The 18,452-nt window shown below is 34.5% G+C and overlaps 1 protein-coding gene across 1 annotated transcript in view; it reads left to right on the top strand.

Moving 5' to 3' along the window:
- The window catches only part of ATP11B (ATPase phospholipid transporting 11B (putative)), a 114,270-nt gene that overhangs the window by 74,683 nt on the left and 21,135 nt on the right, over positions 1-18,452 (top strand). Inside the window, exons 22-28 of the mRNA XM_034672400.1 lie at positions 628-773; positions 1,955-2,014; positions 3,711-3,838; positions 4,886-5,024; positions 17,042-17,107; positions 17,662-17,765; positions 17,966-18,131. Coding sequence (XP_034528291.1) covers positions 628-773; positions 1,955-2,014; positions 3,711-3,838; positions 4,886-5,024; positions 17,042-17,107; positions 17,662-17,765; positions 17,966-18,131 — 809 coding nt within the window. The remainder of the gene's footprint in view (positions 1-627; positions 774-1,954; positions 2,015-3,710; positions 3,839-4,885; positions 5,025-17,041; positions 17,108-17,661; positions 17,766-17,965; positions 18,132-18,452) is intronic.

Here is an 18,452-nt window from a genome sequence, read left to right as displayed (position 1 = left end):
ATAGCTTTTCTCACTATTAATTATGCAAGAATTTTTAGCAAACCTTACGTACAGTTTTTGTAAGTCTTCTTGTTTGCTATACATAATGTTTGTTCCAGTTATATTTATTGAAATATTTTGTGCCTGTTGAATCCAATAAAAAACAAAATCAGGGGTTCCTTTGCACATTTTGTTTGACTTGTGTGTCAAAGTTTTAAAACCATTAAACATGCTCATTTTTGCTAGGTTCAGATCATTCAATTTGGGTATTTTTTATGTTCATTGGAAATAAAGTTCTCAAGCAGTTTTATCATTAGAAATCTATTAACTAGTACTTTGCGTCTATTAGTGTAAAACTTGATGTTCTTATTAGATCCTGAACTTTGAATATTATTTTTATATTAATTGTATTTTATTATACCCTGAGTCTTTGAAACTCGATGTTACATGCCTGGTATATATTGTAGCTTTGTATTAATTACCTATTTGATTCAAGTTGAACCACGTTTTGGGAATCTACTCTACTACTTAGGATATAGTGATCCTAAGTCCAGATTCAGCTGCTATAGATAATTAAAATATTGCAGATAAATCATGAACATCATACTTAACAGTTACCAATGACCTTGTCGTTTTGTCTTATTACAGGAATCATGGGTAAAGAAGGAAGACAAGCTGCAAGAAACAGTGACTATGCAATAGCTAGATTTAAATTCCTTTCCAAATTGCTTTTTGTTCATGGTCATTTTTATTATATTAGAATAGCTACCCTTGTACAGTATTTTTTTTATAAGGTGAGTTTCATGGAGATATTTTACAATCATTTACATTCAATTTAGGAGATGCGATTACCATTCAAATCATTCTTTTAAAAATTGTTTCTATAAGTAAAATAACTGTTTATGGAATATATCAAGATTTTTGTCATAAATCTAATATTTACTGACAGAAAGCAAATCAGTGGTTGCCTGAGGCCAAGGGTTCAGGTAATAGCACCAACTGGAAAGGAATATAAGAGAACTTTGCATGATAGAGAAGTTCTCTGATTTGATTGTGGGGGTGATTGCATAGGTATATACATTTGTCAGCATCAAAATTCACACTTAAAATTGATACATTTTATCCTATGCAAATTAGAATGTAATTAATTTTATTTCTTTCATGTTATTTTGTCCTGAACCAGTAATAAGTTTTAATTTAAGTCCAATACAGTGGTTTCAAGCAGAGGTTGTTCATCTTTTTTGGGCCATGAGTGACCTTTTGGTAGTCTAGTGAGATATAGAAACTACTTATTAAAGAGGCTTTAAATGCATAAAGTAAAATACATAGGATTACAAGGAAACTAATTATGTTGAAATACTGTTCTATCTCTTAACCCTTTTGGGGAAGGTGAACTTCAGCAGAACCCATGTTAGGAGCTCCTGAGTACCAAGACATTTAGTACACCAGAATATCCTATGTTGCATATAGTCTATAAATAGTAGCCAAAAGCCAATGAAAGAACACAGGTACAGGTAGATTGCATATTGCTAATAAATGATGGTGGCAGTTTTTCTCTACCTTATTAGCTTTTGCTGTGATATAAGTATATTGAAATGGAAAGACGTTATCCTAGTTCCATTTATTGTTTTAAATATTTTTTATTTTAAAGCTATTATAGCCTAAAGTTTAATAAATAAACTATACTATTATATTGTATATGAAAAGTATTAAATAATAGCTGGAAAGTTGTAAATTCAAAATTATGGCATTGCTTAGCAACAAGAGTCCAAGGTATTTTCCTTCTGACATATGAGGTGCTGCTTAGAATTCTTTTAGACATTTTAAAATAATGGCACAAGTTCTTATGAGCAAATCTTCTACTTACCATATCAAATGGGATTGTGTTTCTGGACTCTTTAATAACCATTTTTAGAAATCATTTCTCTTTTAAACCCAAATATTTCAATTATTTCCTTTTAATCTTGTTTTTCAGAATGTGTGCTTTATAACACCCCAATTTTTATATCAGTTCTACTGTTTGTTTTCTCAACAAGTAAGTAAATAGAAGCTTTTGATTTATCCTTTTAGAATAAGGTATGTGTATTCAATTTTTGATAGATAGTTGGAGGGATTTTTTTTTAACATTTTTCCTGTTCCTGCAGATAAATAAGTAAAACTTCCTAATCAGTATATTTGATCAGTATAACATTGACAATATTTATTCTGATTTTCAAGTTGAAGTGAATATTAATACCAAAACATATTTTAATTCTAGATGCTTTCTAAAAAATAGATATTAACTGTAAACAGCTTATGAGAGAATTTGGGTAACTTTTTTCAACTTATGTATAATATATCTGTAAACTCTGTATCAAGCCATGTCAGGGTAACTAATAGGGAGATTACCATTTATTTTATTTTATTTTTTTAAGATTTTATTTATTTATTCGACAGAGATAGAGATAGCCAGCGAGAGAGGGAACACAAGCAGGGGGAGTGGGAGAGGAAGAAGCAGGCTCATAGCAGAGGAGCCTGATGCGGGGCTCGATCCCATAACGCCGGGATCACGCCCTGAGCCGAAGGCAGACGCTTAACCGCTGTGCCACCCAGGCGCCCCTACCATTTATTTTTTGACAGCGTTTTTTTGGGTTGGGAAGAAAGCTTAGTGACTGAGTCCAGGAATGACATATAGGCTTTATCTCAGAAGCTAATTCTAAATAATTGATAGAGACCACCAGGAATGCTACATTGAAAAGGGTTCTAAAGCTATAGGCTCAGAGAGAAAACCCTGTAATTGGTTAGTAGTAAGCTATAATGAGCATATGTGGGTCTTTGGTTGTACGTGTGTCACATATTTGCCATTCGTGATCTACTCTGTCTTACTTTATAGAAAATGAAATTGAAATCCACTTAAGTAACTTGCCCAAGATCACATAGCTAAGTTAATAACTATACCATACTAGGACCTACAGCTTTTGACTAATTGAGCATCCTTTTCACATACCACACTGTACATCTCTAATTGATCAAGACTTTTGTTCTAATTAATTGAAATAATAAGAGCTTTGGGCACCTGGGTGGCACAGTCAGTTAAGCATCTGTCATGATCCCAGGGTCCTGGGATCAAGCCCTGTGTCAGGCTCCCTGCTCAGTGGGGAGTCTGCTTCTCCTCTCCCTTTGCCCCTCCCCCACTCTTGCTTTCTCACACTCTCTCAAATAAAATCTTTAAAGAAGGAAGAGCTTAATTATCTTAGGTTTTTCATGATTGTCTCTATCCTTAATCACTGTTTTCACTTCTGTTTACAGTCTGTAACTCTAAATTCCACATATCTGCTTGGGCATTGGATCATGCCTTAAAGGAAATGTAGGACGTAGATAAGATAGAGCCATAAAAGCAAAACTATATGTGTAGCCTACCAAAGGAATAATAAAAAGCCTAGGATGCATGTAGGAGAATTGTGTAAAATTACATCACAGTGACCAAATTGTGAAGAATCTTAAAATGTAGGTCCAAGTCACTATAAATACGGATCACTTGACATAACCAAATGTTCCAATTCCCACAAGAATATAAATCTGAATATTATATGTTTATATAAGAAACAAATTGGAATTATTGAAATGGATTTTTGTGTAAATTGAAAAAGCTATATAATTCTAATGCTTATTTTTAATATACTTTGTGATATTATACATAACAGTAATACATAGTTTAGAATCTCAAAATTCCTACCAATTTCTCTTTCTAGACACTATATGACAGCGTGTACCTGACTTTATACAATATTTGTTTTACTTCCCTACCTATTCTGATATATAGTCTGTTGGAACAGCATATAGATCCTCATGTATTACAGAGCAAGCCCACCCTCTATCGGTAAGTATTTTCCAGTATTAAATGTCCATAACATTTTTGATTGCAAATAATATATTACATAGTTAGCAATTTTTGAAAGCACCTTATAAATAAGCAAATACATTAGGTAGTGTCTTGGTGATTAATACTTTACTAAGGGAGGTACTTTAGTTTATGGTTTATAATTGTTGAACATCAAAGAAAAAATTTGAATAACTTTTCTAGTGTTTTTAGGAATGTACACTTTCATACTAGGAATGCGTTGGGCAATTGTGTAATTTGCATTTACTGTTGAAAACCAGCAATATTCCATTTTTTGTGCACAAAAGTTATTCAGTAATTGGTTGTCTCTAGAATTTCTAAAAAATTAGTTCATATTCTAGCAAATTAATGAGTCATAATCAATGCAAAATGTGGGGTTGAGGACATTAATTCCCATTCCAGATCTTCTGGGTTATCCCTGCTTCTTCAGAACCAAGTGAGTAATCACAGAGTTGTGGAATTGTTCCTCAGGACCAGCTAGCTTATGGTTCCCTCATTAACCTAATGTCCCCTCTTGTAAAGGTATTCAGTCATCCAGAAATGGCAGTAACTCACCTTCATTTCCCAGGATACCTAGAGCTGGGCTTGACCTCAGATTAGTAGGTTGTTCTTCCCATAATAGCTGTTGAGGATATGAAATTGATTAGGAGCCTCAGTGCTAAACCAAACTCAAGTGACTCCACTAAAAAGAGACAGTCTTAGCAGAGTGACTGAATGTTTACAACAATATAATACAGATAGATCAACTTTTCACAACTAAACTGAATTATTGTGCCTATATTATGTTCCTTTCTTAATTGAGAAAAGGTATTTGAATACAATAAGTGAACTGTAAACTGTTACACAGATGTTTATTATAAACAGTGATTTGTAAATTCGGGTTTATTTTTTCTGCTAATCTTTTCAAGCAGTTTTAAATTAAAAATCCATCTTGTCTTTTAACCATCAAATTAATCATTTAGTAGGTAAATAATGAATATGAATCCTAATATGCTCCTTTTTCTCTTATTTTTTTTTTTAATACAGAGACATTAGTAAAAACCGTCAACTAAGCATTAAAACATTTCTTTATTGGACCATCCTGGGTTTCAGTCATGCCTTTATTTTCTTTTTTGGATCCTATTTTCTAATAGGAAAAGATATATCTCTGCTTGGAAATGGCCAGGTAAAGTATATCATTTTTTAAAGAATATTTGTTAATAACCTGATTTAGTTTGATTTTTCATAACTTTCATGAAAAGAAGTAAAATTCAATTCAAATTATAAAATTGTAGATATTAAATTAAAATGCAATTATTAAAAGATTTCAAACAAAAGTTAAAGGCAATACAATGTAATCTTAATAAGAAACTCAAGTTACTAAGCAATTTTGATATTCATAAATTAATTCAGGGATGCCTGGGTGGCTCAGTCAGTTAAGCATACGACTCTTGGTTTCAGCTTAGGTCATGATTTCAGGGTCCTGTGCTCGGTGGGGAGTCTCCTTAAAGATTTTCTCCCTCTTCCCCTCCCCCTACATGCACGCTTTCTCTCTCTCTCAAATAAATAAATCTTAAAAAAATTTAATTCACACAAGGGAATATACCTCTGAATGCTCTTCATTTCAGGATAGTATTTTAATAATAATTATTGTCTACTTAGTGCTTAATATTTTGCTAAGTGCTTAATATGGTCCATCTCCATTAATCCTCACTAATCCTGTTGGAGAGAGATTATGACCTCTGTTTTTCATATGAGAAATGAGGACTTAGTATTTGCTTGTAATTATGTGAATTTTTTTTTTTTGGTCTTCAGTACAGCAATTCTGAGAATGTTATAAGTTACTATTTAGAATGGCCACTTTTCTGAAATATGAAATTGAGAAAGAGTGTACACAGTATATTGTTACTGTGTCCTGATTGGAGAGCTCATATTGACTCCTGGCGGAATTAGGGCTCTCTAGGCTTAGCTGCATGAGTTAGGAGGAAAGGAAGTGATAGCAGTGGTACCATGGTAGACTGGAAATGCTTGTCACCTTAAGTTTCCCTTTTCCAGTACTTAAGTATTGCAAAATAATTTGAGACACAGAGATACAAGATTTGCAATTGGGAGAATATGAAGTTTTATCTGTTTGACAAACATTCATTGAGGACAAGCCATGCATGTGTGTTATTATACTAGGCTCTGGATATATAACACACTCAGTCATGGAGCTTAATCTTGTGTGAGATACAAAAAATAAGCAAATGAAATAATAACAAAATACAGCAAGCAGAATGATGGAAATAGATTTCAACTGTAGAGATTTTAACCACGCAAATCCCTTTAGGATGTAGTGCAAGAACGTACATAGTACTGCCTCTTCACTTTTGAGGATCTTTTTAGCCTGTTTTGGACAAAAATATGATCCTAGTTTGTGCAGCATAGAGATTACAGCACTTCTCAAATACTAACTAGCTTTTATTGAGTTGTTTCTTTGTGTCAAGTTTATGTGGTAGCTTATTATAATAACCCTCTGTAAGGAAAATATCATCAGTACTTTTGGCATATTAGAAAATTAACCTGAGAGAGGTTAAAAAATTTGCCTTAGGTCACACAATAAGTAAATTACAGGAATGGAATTCCAGTTCATATCTGTGTGACTTCAAAGCCTGTGTGCTTAGCCATGATCCTAAGTTCCTTTGAGAAACAAGTTATTAGCCCAGTGCTTTTCTGCATAAAAGTGCCACCTATTCAAGGATCATCAAACTTAGATGAGTAAGTACGCCCATTTCCACCTGAAATATTAGGATGAAAACTGGACAGAGGGAAAAAGAGGAAGAAGGAACATGTCATCCACGAAAGGAAATTAAATTTTTTGTTGCTAGTTACTACTTTTTTCCTGATTTTAAAAGTAGTATGTGTCCATTATAGTAAATTTGAAATATATGGGAAAAATATAAAGAAAATTTAATCACCTGTTGTCCTTCTACCTAAGTATAATTACCTCTATGATTTTAACATGTTTCACCCATTCTTTTTTATTTTTTGCTGTTTTCCATTAACCTCATAATTTATATCCCCTTATTTCTCAATGGTAGCCTTATAATTATCCCGTTATAGCCGAAGTGATTTTCCAGGTTATTAAAAATACTTCAAAAATATTTTTTCATGGCTGCATAATATTCTATTACATAATTAAGTATTCCCTTAATTTCAGAGTTTAAATTTGTTTCTTGTGTTTAGTGACTCTTCTAAAATTAAATCTCTAGCATACTGTATAGAGAAGATAATTTTTTTTTAATTTGAGAGAGAGCGCCGGGTGGGGGGAGCTGGCAGAGCTGAGGGGGAGAGAGAATCTCAAGCAGGCTCCACACACAGTGCAAAGCCCAGTTCTGGGCTTGATCTCAAGACCCTGAGATCATGACCTGAGCCAAAATTAAGAGTCAGACTAAGCCACCCAGGTGCCCCCAAAGAGAAAATCTTTATGAAGGTAAATTGTCTGGCCTCTGGTACAAAAGTTTTTTCTCTTTACCACGTATTATCAGTTTCCTTTTTTTTTTTTTTTAACTCAAATTGTAAATCATTGACTTCTTTTCCCTTTTAGCCTACCAGTTTTACCACTCTGCTATGTACCACTAGAAATTAATCTACTACTCCCTGCCACCAATGCTAGGTGGGAAAGAAGCCCACATTAGAATCAGGTGCATCGAATCCACATCCTGACACCTGAAGTTATTTGAGTGATTTGAGATGTTAGTTAACCTAAGACTCGGTTTCCTCACCTGCAGAATTATAGGAGCATAATCCTTACTTTATAGATTTGCTATGAGGATGAAATGCTGTATGTAGACCATTAGGCGTAGTGACTACCATATAGACGTACTCAGTAAGTCTTGGCAGTGTTAGTTGTTATTTTTACCATCCAGTCATTATTTTGAAGACCCTGTCCTTCCCATTCCCTTCTGATCTACTTCCCCCAGAATCTTTCCTCTTTCATTGTGTAAGTTAAACTGTCCTTGCTGGCTCTCTCAGAACATGCTGCTTTGGTTCCTAGTTCCAAGCCATTGTTGCATTTCCTCTAGGGTGTCTTTCCTCTTTTTCCAAAAGTCTCTGTTATGACCGTCAGTTCTTCAGGGTTGAGCCCATAGAGCTCTGTGCTTTTGCTCCTCTTACATCATTCTGGTCTGGAAAATCTTTTTAAACATCTATCCCATATCCCGTTGTTCAGCACTGAATGTGTTCACTGCTTTCTGTTTTCCAGTAATTATTCTTGTATGCCCAAGAAATCTATAGTTAAAAGCCTGAAGTAGAAAACATTGTTAGGGGGAAGTACTGGGAGAGGAGTGGCTCAAGGTAAAGATGAAGTTGATGCAAATAAGTGATCCTGAGAGAGGAGCAGGAAAGAGTTGAAATAGTTTGGAGTCCAGGTAGGGTAGGACAGTTCAGGGGAAGTTAAGTTCTACTCCCATTTTTTTTGTACGAGGGCCTAGCAGTATCATAACTACTATAGGTGTGAATTTTCAAAAAGTATTTTTAAAGTATTCCCTCATTCTTAATTTCTTTTTAACTTAGGAAAGAACTACTCATTCTTCATATATTCTCAGATCTTTTTTAACAGGTCTTCCTTTCCCTTAGTAAAATACAGAAATCCTGATAAATTTTCTCTGGGATTTGGAAAGACTGGAAGAATGCCAGTGTGTGTGTGTGTCTAAAAAGGTGCTTTCCTGTGGACAGATCTTTACCTTCAGAGCACCATTTAAAAAAAAACATAGTGACTAATTTTTAATTGTTTTTCTTCAAAATAGTAGAAGAATTAAATTCATGTAAAATTTGCCTAGCCTTATGCAGGCTTAAGATACTTATAGTGTTTGGAATATGAGTTAAAACCTGGGGCTTCTCTTAAAATGCAGTAGTGTCATTTTATCACAAATATTTGTGCAAAAGTTACAGATTAGTAATTTGGTCAATATATCATGTGGGTAATCTTGTTTTATTTTCAAAGCTAAAAATGAGCTTAACATAAAAATTTAAAATATTTCTGTAATCCAACAGGATCACCATTTCTTTTTACTTAAAGAATTGTGACAAAAGGTAAAACTGTTATAAAATATTTGTTAGAGATCTTGATGTTACTTTGTTTTTGACAAAAACTTTGGTTTTATTTTATTTTTTTAAGTTTTTACTTTGATTCCCATTAGTTAACATACAGTGTGTATTAGTTTCTGGTGTACAATACGGTGATTCAGCACTTCATGTATCACCCAGGGCTCATCACCACAAGTGCTCTCCTTAATCCCCGTCACCTATTTAACCCATCCTCCCACCCCTCTCCCTCTGGTAACCATCAGTTTGTTCTCTATAGTTAAGAATCTTTTTCTTGGCTTTTCTCTCTCTTTTTCCCCTTTGCTTTTTTTCTTTCTTAAATTGCACAAATGAGTGAGTCAGTCAGATCTTGCTATAACTTTAAAAATTTTTTTAAGTCTCCAGGGGCCCTTGGAGGCCCAGCCAGTAGAGCATCTGACTCTCAATCTCAGGATCATAAATTCAAGCCCCACATTGGGTGTAGAGATTACTTAAAAATATGAAAAAGTTAATTAAAAAATATTTAAGTACTCTAAAAATAATAGAAAAACTGACTTCCATGAAAGCATTTTTTTAAAAAACAGCTTGATTGAGGAACACCTGGGTGGCTCAGTTGGTTAAGCATCTACTTTTGGCTCAGGTCATGATCCCAGGGTCCTGGGATTGAGTCCTGCATTGGGCTCCTTGCTCAGCAGGGAGCCTGCTTCTCCCTCTGCCTGCCCCCCACTTGTGCTCCCTCTCTCTCTCTGACAAAGTTTTTTTAGAAAATAAATAAAAAAAGTTTGAGTTTCATTTGATATATAGTGAACTGCACGTATTTAAAAATACATAATTTGAGGGACGCCTGGGTGGCTCAGTTGGTTAAGCATCCAACTCTTGATTTCAGCTCAGGTCATAATCTCAGGGTCATGAGACTGAATCCGTGGTCTAGCTCCATGCTGGGCTTGGAGCCTGCTTAAGATTCTCTCTCTCCCTCTCCTTCTGCCCCTCCCCCCAATTCCCCTCACCCTGGCTTATGCACTTGCATGTGCATACATGTGTTCTCTCTCTCTAAAAAAAAATTAAAAATATATATATATATAAAATTTGATACTTTTTAAAAGGTTTTTAATTCCAGTTAACATACAGTATTATATTAGTTTCAGGTGTACAATATAGTGATTCAGCAATTCCATACAAAACCCAGTGCTCATCACAACAAGTGCATTCCTTAATCCCCATCACCAATATCACCCATCCCCCCCACCCATCTCCTCTCCGGTAACCATCAGTTTATTCTCTGTGATTAAGAGTCTCTTTCTTGTTTTGTCTCTCTTTTTTTTTCCCTTCTTTGTTTTGTTTTCTTAAATTCCATGTGAGTGAAATTGTATGGTATTTGTTTTTCTCTAACGTATTTCACTTAGCATTATACTCTCTAGTTCCATTCATGTTATTGTAAATGGCAAGATTTCATTCTTTTTTTATGGCTGAATAATAGTTCATTGTATATATGTACCTCCTCTTTATCCGTTCATCAATCAGTGGACACTTAGGCTGCTTCCATAATTTGGCTGTTGTAAATAATGCTGTTATAAACATAGGGGTGCATGTATCCCTTTGAATTAGTTTTTTTAATTCTTTGTAAATACCCAATAGTGCAAATTCCTGGATCATAAGGTAGTCCTATTTTTAACTTTTTGAGGAAACTCCATGCTGTTTCCCACAGTGGCTGCTCCAGTTTGCATTCCCACCAATAGTGCACAAGGCTTCCTTTTTCTCCACATCCTCACCAACACCTGTTGTTTCTTGTGTTATTGGTTTTAGCCATTCTGACAGGTGTGAGGTGATACCTCATTGTAGTTTTGATTTGTATTTCCCTGATGATAAGTGATGATGAGCATCTTTTCTTGTGTCTCCTTGGCCCTTTAGATGTCTTCTTTGGAGAAATATCTGTTCATGTCTTCTTCCCATTTTTAACTGGGTTATTTGTTTTTTGGGTGTTGAGTTTTATAAGTTCTTTCTATATTTCAGATGCTAACACTATTGACTTTGTCATTTGCAAATATCTTCTCCCATTCCATCGGTTGCCTTTTAGGTTTGCTGATTGTTTCCTTCTCTATGCAGAAGCTTTTTTATTTTGATGTAGTCCCCACAGTTTATTTTTGCTTTGGTTTCCCATACCTCAGGAGACATGCGTAGAAAAAAGCTGCTAAGGCTAATGTCAAAGACGTTACTGCCTGTGTTCTCTTCTAGGATTTTTATGGTTTCAGGTCTCATATTTAGGTCTTTCATCCACTTTGAATTTACGTTTGTGTGTGGTATAAGAAAGTGGTCTAGTTTGTTTATGTTGAATGTTGCTGTCCAAGTTTTCCCAGCACCATTTGTTGAAGAAACAGTCTTTTTCCCATTAGATATTCTTTCCTGCTTTATAGAAGAATCCGATGCTTTTTTTTTTTAACCATCTTAACGTTTTTAGGAGTACAGTTCAGTAGTGCTAAGTATATTCATATTGTTATGCAACGGATCTTCAGAACTTTTTCATCTTGAAAAACTGAAACTCTATAAACAACTACCCATTTCCCCTTTTCCCTGCCCCTGGAAATCACCATTCTACTTTCTGTTTCTATGAATTTGACTACCTATGAAATGACTTTTTTAAAAAAGCTAAATACCTGGGAGGTAAACACCAGTGAAGAATGTTTATTTGAGCAAATTAAGAGGTACTGAAACAAATGACTGTGTTTTGTTTTGTTTTGTTTTTTTAAAGAACACTTTATCTCCTCTGTTGATCTGTGCAGAGTAAGTCATCTCATCTTGGGACACACATACTCTGACAATGTTGCTGTTCAGAGTATTTTTGGAAATACCTTGCTGAGATCACAGAAAGACAATATAAGCTAACTTTCTCAGGGAAAAAGCTATTTAAAATTTCAGATGGGGAAGATGCTACTTACAATTATAGATAGGAAAAGAAGGTAGAGAAACAATTCAGATTCAAAGACTTCACCTCCAGTTAAAGCAGACTTCTATAGGATGCAAAGGAAGGCATGCCGGCTTGCATAGGAGTATATTAGAAGAGTAAAACACTATAATGAAGTAAACAGAAAGGAGGGAATTGTAAGCATGGTGAAAGGGGAAAACTATGATGTAGGGAGGAAAATATCAGAAGAGTTTCAGAGTTAGCTGAGTTCCCATCCCAACCCTACATGATTTTCTGCTTCTCTGGTGGTTTCAGCCAAAGGCTTCACAAGGAGGAGGATTAAAGAAAGTTCCTGTTACCTCAGGAACTCAAATTCTAATATCTACTGCACTCATTCTCAGTGGTCTGATGTGAAAATTACAAAGTAGGTAACTACTATTTAAAATGATATCTGGCCCAAATAAGGGTTTTTTTTTTTTCAATTTGCTTGTTCATTTTGTTTTTGTGCTATGAAGTGTGTAGGAACTCAAAGGAAAATGTCTACCATAAATGATTTTTGCTCCTTATGAAATTATACCAATTTGAAAAACTAAAGTAATTGAAATTCCAAAAACATAGGATTGGGAGAAAAGGGGAAAAGCTGGGGTGCCCGGGTGGCTCAGTCGTTAAGCATCTGCCTTCCGCTCAGGGCGTGATCCCGGCGTTCTGGGAACGAGCCCCATGTCAGGCTCCTCCACCATGAGCCTGCTTCTTCCTCTCCCACTCCCCCTGCCTGTGTTCCCTCTCTCGCTGGCTGTCTCTCTCTCTGTCAAATAAATAAATAAAATCTTTAAAAAAAAAAAAAAGAAAGAAAAGGGAAAAAGCTATTAGAGTATTCTAATTCCAGTTAGACTTCTCCAGTGGAGATGTTGGAATTGTTAGAGCCTTAGTACCCTTCTAAAATATATATATTGTATACTGTTCCCCTCATTAAATATTTAATGAGATAGAAAGGATTAAGGAAGAAAAAGTAATTCACCCCTTCATCAAACCTTCTAGGTCTGAACCGTTTGCCAGATTAACTAGCAACACAAGGTAGAATGAGCAGATGAAATTTCAGGTTGTAATTTTGAGAGAAAGAAAAATAAACCTTTTTATACCATTTACTATTTTTTTTCTTGAAATTATAGTGATTTTCCCCCCTTATTTCCTGCCCTTAATTAACTTCTTTTTCATGCTATACATGTTATCAGCTGTTGAAACCTAACTTAGCATCAAATGGCAAGAGCTCTGTGTTAAGACTAGAAATATACCATTTTGTATCTGTATTCCCGAGAGAATACAGTATCTTTTATTTCAGTGTAAATGATTTAACCACTGTTACTACCAGTCAGGTCATTCAAGAACACGTATGCAATTTAATTCCTATGCGTAAATACAGATTTCTTTGAATAAAAGATTATATGATTAATATAACTTTGATTATCATAGTTCATTATAGAATTTCCCGGTATGTTCATTTATTCATGAGACAAATATTTAAAGAACTAGTAATATTCCAGGCAATTGATAGAAAATGAAATGTAGCATACATTAGAGGAGAACAGAAAAATATACCTTTCTTCTTGTGGTATCACCCAGCAATTGGTCAAATGTTAAAAATCTATAATAAAGAGAGTTTGTGCTGGAGAACTAAACAACTGATCAATTATAAGGAAGCTAATTCATTTATAGATCACTTTATAGTTAAGTTGAATCTAATATAGAAAAAATTTTCATCTTGTTTATTCTTAAACTCCTTCTTGCCTAACCTGGGACTTTACTTCTGCAATTATGTTTTCTCTTTCCTTCATCATTAATCTGTTGTCCTCTATTAGATCAAACCAGTCACACACAGACATGTTCCAGTATCTCCCATCTTCTAATAAAAACCACAGTTCCTTGACCTACTGCTTTGCTGCACTGATTTGGCTGTATTTTTTTGTGTATCTTTAGAGCAAAATTTGAAGAAGTTACTGTTTTTTGCCCTTTCTACTTTCTGCCTTCCCTTCTCCCCTGAACATACTCCTCTGAGGCTTTCACTCCCAGCACTCCATCAAAACCATGTTCCTTATGGTCACCAGCTACCTCCACATTGTTAAATCCAAAAGCATGTCTCAACCCTTATGAACTCAACCACTGGGCACAATTTACAAAGCCTTCCTACCTGCCACATTATCTTCTCTCAGCTTCTGTTAGTTACTTTGGCTTTCTTACTATCTTTTCAGTCTTCTCTTCTCTTTCTTACTATCTTCTCAGGATCAGAGTTTCCCACCCTCTGCACTAATGATATTTTGAGCCAAATAATTTTTTATTGTTGGGATTCATCCTATGAATCGTAGGATGTTAAACAGCATACTTAGCCTCTATCCACTAGATACAAGTAGTGTACATGCATGCCCTCCCCATTTATGACAATCAAAAATGTCTCCAGACCCAGCCAAATGTGCCTTGGGAGGAGAAATCACCCCTACTGGAGAACCACTCTTCTAAATGGAGCAGTGGCCTAGAGCTCAGTGCTATGACGTTTTTTCTTCTTTATCCATATATAGGGTTAGCTCATTTTTCCCATCATTTAAATACTGCTTATATGCTGAGAACTCCTAAATTTACATCTCTGCCAGTCTCTCCTCAGATTCAAATAACTACCTTCTCCACTTAACAAATCACAGAGAACTCTCAGACTTTACACAGCTCAACAGAATTTTATATCTTCTGTAAACCCATTTCCCTTCCACTTTTTACCCAACTGCTCAGGCAAGTCCAGGAATTTTTATTTCCCTTCTCTCACAACTGATATGCAGTCATATTGGTTCTAGTGTCACATATATCTTGAATGTTTCCACTTCTCTCCACGCATCTCTTTCTGGACTGTAGTAACTGCCTCTGCCTGCTCCTGCTTTTATTATTCCCTTTTCTACTTTCTGTTCTCCACACAGCAGCCCAGATGGTCTTTTAAAAATGAAAATTTGATCGTATATCTAATGACCTGCACAAAACATCCAGTGACTAATTACAGTATAAAAAAACTCATCCATCCCGACTCCATCTGCCTATTGGACTGTATTTCCTACCACCCTTCCTTTTATTCACTCTAGTCATACTAGTTGTCTTGTTCCTTTAGTAGATCAATTTGTTCCTACCTTAGGACCTCTGCATTTGCTGTTTTTCTACCTGGATGCTTTTCTCTCACATGGGCATGTGACTGACTCCCCACCCCAGTAAAATGTTATCTCCCTCACTTTCCATCACTTCTTGACACCCACCTCCCCTACATTTATTTTTCTTCATAGCACTAATCTCTGCCTGAAAGTATATATTTTTAGGTTTGTTTATTATATGTCTCCTCCACTATGTGTAAGCTTCATGAGGTCAGGAACTTTATCTTAGCACTGCTTTATTCCCAAGGCCTGAAATGGTACTTGGTATGTCAAAGATGCTCAGCTACTATTTGTTGAGTATACAAATAAATAATGAATGATCCTTTTTAGTTTGGAAAACAAATTTGGCTTTATTAAATAATTAGGTAACAAATTCAGCTGGAAGAAGTGATAGAAAACAAGCAGATTGTGATTGAGCATCTTTCTCTTCTGAACAGGGGTAGATCCAGGTTTAGGAAAGTCTAAACATTATACATTTTGGCAGCCCCTCTTTAAGGGAAAAAACTAGAACCAAAAATACAAACATAAGTATACATGAATATAACTGAGTGACATAAATAGTTCCATCCCACTTAACCAAAGCCAATGTTATGAGCCCAACTCAACTTCTCTATAGCCTGATCTCAAAATGCCCTCTGACATTCACTTTATCACCAGCTGGCTCAAGTAGAAGTCAGAATGGAAAGAGACAGGAGTCTTAACTGATCGGTCTGAAATATATTACTTTCTCTGATTTTATAAAACAAAAAAGACCATGTGAGTGTGTTTCTACACCCTTTCTGGGGCCTTGAATACAAGAGTGAGCCCTAAATCCTCTGTTTCTAAGGAAAATACCACTAGCCCTAAATCTGGGCCCAGTAACACCGGAATACTGAGGGATAGACGTATGGTTGTTACCACTTCCAGGCACATGTTACCTGGCTGCATCAAATCTCTCTCCCCAAAGCCCTGAAAGAGGTAGCAGGCATTCCTCCAAGAGCAAAGTTGAATGAGACCATTTGATTTTCCTGGTCATTTCTAGAGATGATAAAAACAGGAAAATGAGGGGTTTAATATGACTTTTCCATTCCTTTACTCTTGAAAATCAACTCCCAATATACCCTCAAATGAAAGATTACTCACCGATGTTTCATTGTTGATGGTAACTATTATTTATTGATTGCTTATTATATACCAGGCATCCTGTCATTTTTATTTATCCTAAATCTTATAGAAACCTGTAAAGTTCTTCCCCCTTTTTACAAGTAAAAAAGTCAGATACAGAAGGTTAAGTAATTTTTCAGACATCAGTAATAAAAAGAAACATTATTCCCTTTCGATAGACGTCAGTGATAGAAACATAGCCTTTTAAATAGTTTTTTAAACCAGTGATAAAAACTGGCTACTTTGTTCACTTAATTAACATAAACTTTTGGTTCTGTTCTTATTTGTGGAAATTAAATCCTGACATTCTTTGGGGAGTCAGCATTTTTAATAAACCTTTAAGTAAAGTTTTGTCTATAAATCCCAGAAGAATACCTTGACTGGCATTACTGCATTTTTACATAGAATCCTTTGAGGAATAATTCCATTGGCCATTATTTTTCCTTTCAGGTATTGGTTTTGTGTGTAAATTTCTTTTCTCCTGCTCTGCCTACACTGTGACCGGAAATACGGTGTCAAGTGATCTTTCGTAACTTCTGGTTGGAATGGTTTCAGAAAATAACTGTGATTGAAGAATTGCTATTTTTATCATGTGACAGGAATAAAAGCGGTCACTAACAGCTATATCATTCTAACTAAAAACATTCTGTGTCACACAGTCTCAAAGCCATCTTTGGGTTTCCAATCTGATAATGTTATCCAAAGGATCATTTTAAGTGATAATAATAAACATAATAATGCTTTATGGTGTTTTTTTTCATACTGCTTTAACTTTACTAATGTCATAGATTTCAAGTGTAATTGGCTTAAATAATGCAAGTGCTTTTTCGTACTTTTTGCCTTACATCTGATTTAGCATCATGTTAACACATAATGCAGTAATGCGTTTGGTTTGTTTGGTTTTTTTTTTCTGTTTAGATGTTTGGAAACTGGACATTTGGCACCTTGGTTTTCACAGTCATGGTTATTACAGTCACAGTAAAGGTATGCAGAAATTAGAAACATGGACACATTTTGCATCTGTACAATGCATAGTTAATTTTCTTTGTTTCTTTAATTGTATGTAGATATTTTTCCCTTTTTACTTTTCCTTTTTCAGTCATGAATAATTTCATTGATTACTATTTTAATAATTAATTTTAGTTTTGTAAAAAAAAATTTAAGTTCATTATTTTAGAAAGCCTCAGCTGATTTTTATGGTCAAAAAAGGTTAACCCCACAATATTCATCTCTGAAATTTTACTTCTCTGTATATAAAGCTAGACAACATGGGTTGTTTAGGCCATGGAGTAGAGAATAAAGTACTCATGAAAATTTCAATGCTGCTTCCTCATAGAAGAAAAACATTATAAATTTGAAATTGTTCAATTCCGTACTGAACCCTTTCATTAGTATTTACCTTCTGAGGGACTTTGCCATAGGAACTTTAAGCTTAACTTAGAATTCTACATTTTGTTCTTGAATTTTATCTGAGAGGTTTAATTTAAGTAAATATTTATTATCTTGTATTAAGGATTTAAAAAAAATTTTTTTTTTAGATGGCTTTGGAAACTCATTTTTGGACCTGGATCAACCATCTTGTTACCTGGGGATCTATTATATTCTATTTTATATTTTCTTTGTTTTATGGAGGGATTCTCTGGTAAGTGATTATGTTATATTTTAATTATATTGATTCAACTGTTTGTTGTAATAGATTATATTGTGAACAGTTTCCACTCAGAATAATTTTGAGACCCTATCTGATGATAAATTTACTTCTTTCAGTTGATCTTACTGATACGGAGAAGAAAAATTAACAATTACTGAATATCTGCTATGTTATACCTTCTTTCTTTGCAGGCCATTTTTGGGCTCCCAGAATATGTACTTTGTATTTATTCAGCTCCTATCAAGTGGTTCTGCTTGGTTTGCCATAATACTCATGGTTGTTATGTGTCTATTTCTTGATATTGTGAAGAAAATATTTGACCAACAGCTCCATCCTACAAATACTGAAAAGGCACAGGTACCCACTGTTTATATATAATACCTTTTTAAATTAGAACTGTTCTGTAACAACAGTTCTGTAACAGTGAACAACTGTCATTATAATTTGCTTATATCACAGAATAGAAAATTATCCATTCTTGTATCAAGTATTTTGCAAAACAAATATTGGTAAATATGGTATTTTTTAGTTGTTTCTTATTTCTATTAATTTTGACTCCTGACAAAATAAAAAAAATTTTAATTGTTATTTACGAAACTCCAGATTTTTAAATATAAGACTATTGCGGAAAAAAAAACAAGAAAAAAGGAAAAAAAAAAGACTACCAAGTTATATCCA

The sequence above is a fragment of the Ailuropoda melanoleuca genome, chromosome 1 (assembly GCF_002007445.2).
Source record: "Ailuropoda melanoleuca isolate Jingjing chromosome 1, ASM200744v2, whole genome shotgun sequence".
NCBI classification, from domain to species: Eukaryota; Metazoa; Chordata; class Mammalia; order Carnivora; family Ursidae; genus Ailuropoda; species Ailuropoda melanoleuca.
This window is presented reverse-complemented; position numbering and strand designations above follow the sequence as displayed.